Source organism: Lygodium microphyllum, chromosome 10 (assembly GCF_053477565.2).
Source record: "Lygodium microphyllum isolate KBCC chromosome 10, Lygodium_microphyllum_v1.1.10, whole genome shotgun sequence".
NCBI lineage: Eukaryota > Viridiplantae > Streptophyta > Polypodiopsida > Schizaeales > Lygodiaceae > Lygodium > Lygodium microphyllum.
Window position 1 is genome coordinate 115,213,196 of NC_141144.1, and position 6,057 is coordinate 115,219,252.

Sequence of the window (6,057 nt, forward strand, 5' to 3'; positions counted from 1 at the left end):
TGCATAGACTAAGTGAAGGATTTTGTAACCAATGTTTTTAAATAATGTGGTAGCTCGAATTATCAAATCGGAGGTGGCCAAGTTATGTGCCACAATAGTGGCCCCTTGTGGGGTATGTGACTCTTGGCTTTGGACTCTGGAAGATATCCTATCACAAGAAGTTTTGCACAAATTCCCATTATAATTTCGAGATTGTGAATTATAGTAACACAATGAGCTTCGAATAGGGAGGCATCCCATACTTAGCGAGTTGTAATTGTGGGAAGGGGATTGCTAGTTGAAGGTAACCTTGGTTCTCCCTAGAGCATTCAACATCACTAGCTTTTGCGAGGGAGGCATCGCATATCTAGCTAGGTCTGGTAAGGAAAAACAAGGAAAACAACCCCTTTTCTGGCAGGAGAAAATGTCTCCCTACAGTGTTCAACATCACGAGCTTTTGTGAGGGAGGCATCGCATATGTAGCTAGGTCTGGTAAGGAAAAACAAGGAAAACAACCTCTTTTCTGGCAGGAGAAAATGTCGAAAACTTCTTGTCTGGGACAATGGGCATATCCTCTGTGATGTTTTGGGGGGGGGGGGGGGGTGGCGAGGAGGAGGGGGGAAGGGGGGACATAGAGAAAAAGAGGATATTGAAAAAAAAAGTGGTTCCGGAGAAAATATCGAGGCCTAAGGAAACGCAACTGTACTGACAGAAGCTTTGACAGCGACTTAGAGTAAAACTTCGGATGAGAGAGAGAGGGAGAGAGGGAGAGAGTGTGTGTGTGTGTGTGCGTGCGTGTGAGAGAGAGAGAGAGAGAGAGAGAGAGAGAGAGCTAGCTAGACAAATGAGGAAACATCGGCGTCCAGCAGGTTCATCGCCTCCAGCCATTGACGGCAGCTGCTACTCCCCTTTCGATTCTTCCTCTTCATCCTCGCCTTCGCCTTCTCCATCTCCATCGTCGTCTTCATCATCATCAGCATCATCGTCATCATCGTCATCATCGTCTTCGGATGAGGAGGAGGACACAGCCATGGCGACGGGCGTCCCCGCCCCGAGCTACCCCTGGGGCACCCTCGAGGACCTCCTCTTGGCCAGCGCCGTCCTCAAGCACGGCACAGGCAACTGGACCGACGTCTCAGGCGAGCTCCAGTCTCGCCATGCCGCCGACTCTTCTGCTCTCTTCTCTGCAGAGGTTTTCCCTCCTTCCTTTTTGTTTCGTTTCCTTTGCTTCATTTATTTGCATTCGGTTCTTCAGCGCATTGCCTCACTTCCTCTTTGTCTTTAGGCGTGCAAATGCAGATTCCTTGCCCTCAGCGGCCGCTTTGCGCATTGTGGCAGAAGTAACTGCAGGTGAGAGCTTCCTATCGAGCTTTTTAGATCGAGTTTAGGGAGTTTTAGGGTTTACCGCAGGTTTTTTTTCTTCCCCTCTGAAATTTTGATTCTGCACGGCAGAGAGGATGAGGTTCCGTGGTTTGAGGAGCTACGAAAGCTTCGTGTGGCACAGCTCAGAAGAGAGCTGGAGCACTATGAAGGGACGATAGGGTCAGTGCTTCTACTTAGCTGTAATTATTATTGGTTTTGTGGCTTACTCTTTGCAGGGACTTGAAGGCACACATTTTACTGTCTGTATGTTATTACCAGATCTTTGGAGAGGAAGTTGAAAAGATTGAAAGCAGACACATCTCAAAATACAGTAGAGGTGGTTTCGGGCAAGGATTCTCTTGGTAATTATTGTCACAGTCAGGTCTTTCAAGACAGACAAGATCCTACCCTCGATTCTTGCTGTCCAGCAGGAACTATGGCAGATAGAGAGGCTGTACTTGATGTTAAGAACAATGGCCAATCAGTAGCAGCAGGTGTTATAGAGTCCTTAGTGGATGCCCTCAATGGAGAGCCAAAAGCCCAAAGTGGCGGACCAGAGCAGCCAGCCCAGTCAGTTATAGCTGACTGCTTTTCTGTCCAAGCTGGTTTGGGGTTAACTCCAGGGGATCTTGCAATTCCTGCTGCACAACTAGCGAGAACATGTGTTTCAGAATGCTTTGGAAGTGGAGGGCCAAACCCCCAAACTAGTGGATCAGAAGGGCCAATTCAGCTTGCTAAAGCTGACTGCCTTTCTGTTCCAGCTGCTCCAGGGACATCTCCAGGAAGCTTAGTTAAGAAACGAGCATTGGATGTGGGTGACTCTCTTCAGAACATCAGTAAGGTTGAGGCTGTCAAAACTGGAACAGATACCCCCCAGGAGTCAATTTCACTTGGTGATTGTATGCCAGACATGCAAGAAAAGACAATGGCAGCCCCTAGAGGAGCTGCATTGACTCAGCCTGAGTCAACTTCACTTGGGTTTTGTTCATCAAATCTGAAGGAAGAGTTTCCTGCAAGGTGTGAGGAACAGGCAACTGCAGCCCCATTGGAAGGTACCAAGGGAATTTTGGTTGATTATTCAAAAAATGGAGTGAATGGTATAGATCTATTGCGCCTAGCTTATGGCTCTGTGCAGGATGGATCTACACCTGTTTCATCCCCAGAAATGGTTGCAAATGAGCAGCAGGATCCGGACTCAGTATTAGACATGCAGGTGATTGGGCCTTACTCAGAAGTCAAGAACTCAGGAACTGACCTTACATTTGATCCTAACTTACACAGGTCCTATGGCATTACCAGTACAGTTGCTGCAGATTGTGACACCACAGATAAGAAACAGATCACATTTAAATTGATGGAGGAAACTAAGGACGAGGTTGTTTCAGGGCACACAATAAGGAACGGGATTATCAAGTGTCGCTCTCAGTTATTTGTTGAGCGTGATGCTCAAATATCCCTGGATTCAGTAGACAGAGAGGGCATGAATACTGAAACACATAGCCATGTTGCACCCCATGAGAGCAGTCAAAAGCATGTTTCTACCAGAATTCATTTGCCTTCACAACAAGAAAAGTGTCTGCAAAGTCCAAGTTCTCTGTCATCTGAGACAAAAGTTACAACACCCAAGGCTGTTGTACCACAAATATCATGCTCAGGACCAGAGATAGTTTCAGCAGCCATAGATTTGATTCCTAGGAATGATTCTCTCTCAAGGCAAGTAAAGCAGGTGACTGCTCAAGAATGCCAGAAGGTTGAACTAGTTTCCATAACTGAGATAACAATAGTCAAGGATGGTTTGGATGAAGCAGCAGCAGGACAGGTAGCTAAAGATGTGGTGATGCAAGTGGCATCATGTGGTGACCACACATCTTTACATGAAGCGAACAGGGCCTGTTCAGGTCATGCAAATAAGACAAAGTATGCTGGTTTTGGTGATAAGCAAACCCAAAAGCCTGATGGGCTTCAGTCTGATTTGGATGCAGGAGCTGATTTGATTCATAATCCACCAAGTCTTTCTAGCGATGCTTTATTGCCGATGGCTGCAACAACAAAGGATATCTGCATTGCTGCAGAGCAATTAATGCCGCTGGTTATGGTTAAGTCTGCACCAGCTGTGGATGCATGTGAGGATGATGGGCTTCTCTTAGATATTATAAAACTTAAAGGTTCAGAGCTCTCAAGTTTGCGGAAACGCCGAAGGTCTTCTAAGGCCGATAATTTGTCAGGGCAAGGAAAAAATTATCTCAAAGAGAATCCTGCTGAAATGGTAGCTTGCAAGCAGCTGAAGGTGGAAAATTTGTCAACTGAGGAGACAGGTGAAACACCATCTATAGGTAATGGTAAACATTCTACAAGGGAAGATCATAACCTGATTGGAAAGGAAAAGGAAACATGCAGAAGTAGTCAAAACCATAAAAAGTTGTCCAACTATGCAGAGTACGAGGAGTTCACATTGGAGTTACAAGATGGCAAAGTGAGTCCGTCAGAGAAAACCGAAGTGGGCTCACCAGCTTTAAGCTGGACTGATGACACACCTCAAATTGGAGTAAAGATGGATAACGTTCAGTCTGATGGTGCTCCTGACATGCTTCTCATTTTTGACTGCTTACGTAAGATCGATACCCACAAGTTTGCACCTTTGTTCAGCAAGTGGTCAGGTTTACAGGTAGCTGTGGTGTACTGGCTCGTTTAATTTATATCTTTTGATCATGTATTACTTTGAAATGTGGGTCTAGTGTCTCATGATGTAAATTTTATTCTGATTAAATCTGAATTTCACTATAGGAAAATGAGAGGTACAAACGAGTTATCAAAAGGCACATGGATTTGTGCAAAGTGAGAACCCAAGTGGAGGAGGGAAAGTATTCTGGAGCTATTGACTTCTTTCGTGATATGCTGCTCATTTTCAACAATGCCCTGGTTTTCTTTTCCAAAGACTCTCAGGAATATGGTGCCGCATATATTCTTCGTGAGTTTGTGATTAGGGAAATGGACAAAAGTTTACAGAGGGAAGCTGCTAGTTTATCAAGCAAATCAACCGAGTTGAGGACGCTGAACAATATGCTATCTGCCAGCACTGATGCTGATGCAGTCAATTTAGAATGGAAGAAGGATACGGCTGAACCTTGTTCCAATGATCCTGATGCTGCTGCTCATATGGCACATGCAAATGGGGAGGCTGATGGGTGCAGGGAGGTAGAACCTGGATCTGGGCAGTTGAGAAACATTGACAAAGGAGGTGAATTGATGAACGTTCATCAAGTCAAAGATGTTGATGGTGGACCAAGCTCCAAAATTATTAGCAAGACATTTATGAGAGGAAAGAACCGGGTAAAAATACAAGCGAATAAAGTTGACACACAGAGTGAAGCTTTGGATCTGAAAAAGAGAGACACCAGAGAAACAACTGTCCCCACAACTGGAATGAGTGTAAAAGTGATACAAAAAAATGAATCACCTGTTCCAAAGCAGTATGCCAAGAAAGATGCATCTGTTAGCCATGATGTTAAAAAGAGTCTTTTGAAGAGCAAGGAACAAGTCAAAGATTTAGATAAGAGAAGGTCTACCAGGCATCTAACTGGTGGAAGGCAGGCTGTAACACTTCCAGATGTAAAAAAACAAAGTTCAGCTGCAGTCGATGCAAGACGAGCTGTAGCACATCAAGAGGGAAAAAAACGAAGCACAGGTACATTGGATGGAAGACAAACTGTGGCATCTCAAGAGGAAAAGAAACGAAGCACAGCTGCAAGGTCATCTCGAAGTAGTCTGTCTGGTCAAATTGTGAGCAAGGGGAAGCAAATGTCATGTCGACCACAAAAGCGTGGTAGAACGTGAATGTAACATATAGTGAAATTTAGCTGGTGCCTCAGAACAGGTGCATTCTTAATTTGGAATGCCCATGTTTGTATTTATATTGATCAATTGCTGCTGGCACGTCTGCAATTAATTTTTTTGCAGTCCCTAATGGAGGTTGTGTCAATGCAAAAGGCTTAATTTGCTCCTTTTGTTTTGATCATTACCCATTTTGTACTTACAAATGCAGCATTTAATCAGTTTAAGCTCTTTAAACAATTTTATCTTTTTCCATCTTAAGTGGCCAGACATCTGTCCATTTATATATTCAATGAGTTGTAGGCATGTAGAAGGTGCCAAAGTTTTCTTTTCTGTAGCTCTGCAGCCACAGGTGGCTGAGAGACCTGCATATATCCTGTGATAGGGTTGGTTTTTCCGTGCTGTGAGTAGGGCAGTTTAAACTGTCTCACTTAGCAGGGTACAAACACAAGTAGATCTAACTACAATCAGTGTAGTCGATAACAGGAACATTGTTATACTGCATGTCATTACATGTGAAGGTATTTATTTAAGCCTTTTGCCCCAACCGTCAGGAAAATTAGCCCCAAATGGAAGCCACTCTAATTAGGTACAGTACATGTTGGAGTTATGACATTGAGTTCAGATAGTGGTTGCACATGGTCTTGCCTTGTTGCACTGCTACTCAATTGGGGTCTGATTTTAGATCAGTGAATGGTAATTAAGGCTGCTTAACCAATCCTGAGCCAGTGATTGTAAAAGGTTACAGATCGTCAGCTGGTAGCAATACAATCCTCTGACGAAACAGTCTGCTTGTGTTTGGCTTGTGCAGGTCGTCAATCAGCATTTAAGTGCATCCTTTGTCTTACCATGTAGAGTAGCTAATCAATTCTCATTCTCATCAGG

General features: G+C 44.4%; 1 protein-coding gene across 1 annotated transcript; it reads left to right on the forward strand.

Annotated features, from left to right (window-relative positions):
- Positions 1-760: 760 nt before the first annotated feature.
- LOC148030465 (uncharacterized) lies at positions 761-5,453 on the forward strand. Its single transcript, XM_087686793.1, has 5 exons — positions 761-1,171; positions 1,265-1,329; positions 1,432-1,521; positions 1,621-4,006; positions 4,126-5,453. Exons 1-5 carry the CDS (start codon positions 824-826, stop codon positions 5,173-5,175), a joined length of 3,939 nt encoding a protein of 1,312 aa, XP_087542919.1. The 5' UTR covers positions 761-823; the 3' UTR covers positions 5,176-5,453.
- Positions 5,454-6,057: the final 604 nt, after the last annotated feature.

What these genes read in the sequence shown, in the direction of transcription:
- LOC148030465 (XM_087686793.1), top strand. Translation starts at nt 824, where the DNA reads ATGAGGAAACATCGGCGTCCAGCAGGTTCATCGCCTCCAGCCATTGAC. An exon ending in TGTGGCAGAAGTAACTGCAG is followed by an intron (nt 1,330 to 1,431) that starts GTGAGAGCTTCC and finishes TCTGCACGGCAG; the next exon opens with AGAGGATGAGGTTCCGTGGT. An exon ending in CACTATGAAGGGACGATAGG is followed by an intron (nt 1,522 to 1,620) that starts GTCAGTGCTTCT and finishes TGTTATTACCAG; the next exon opens with ATCTTTGGAGAGGAAGTTGA.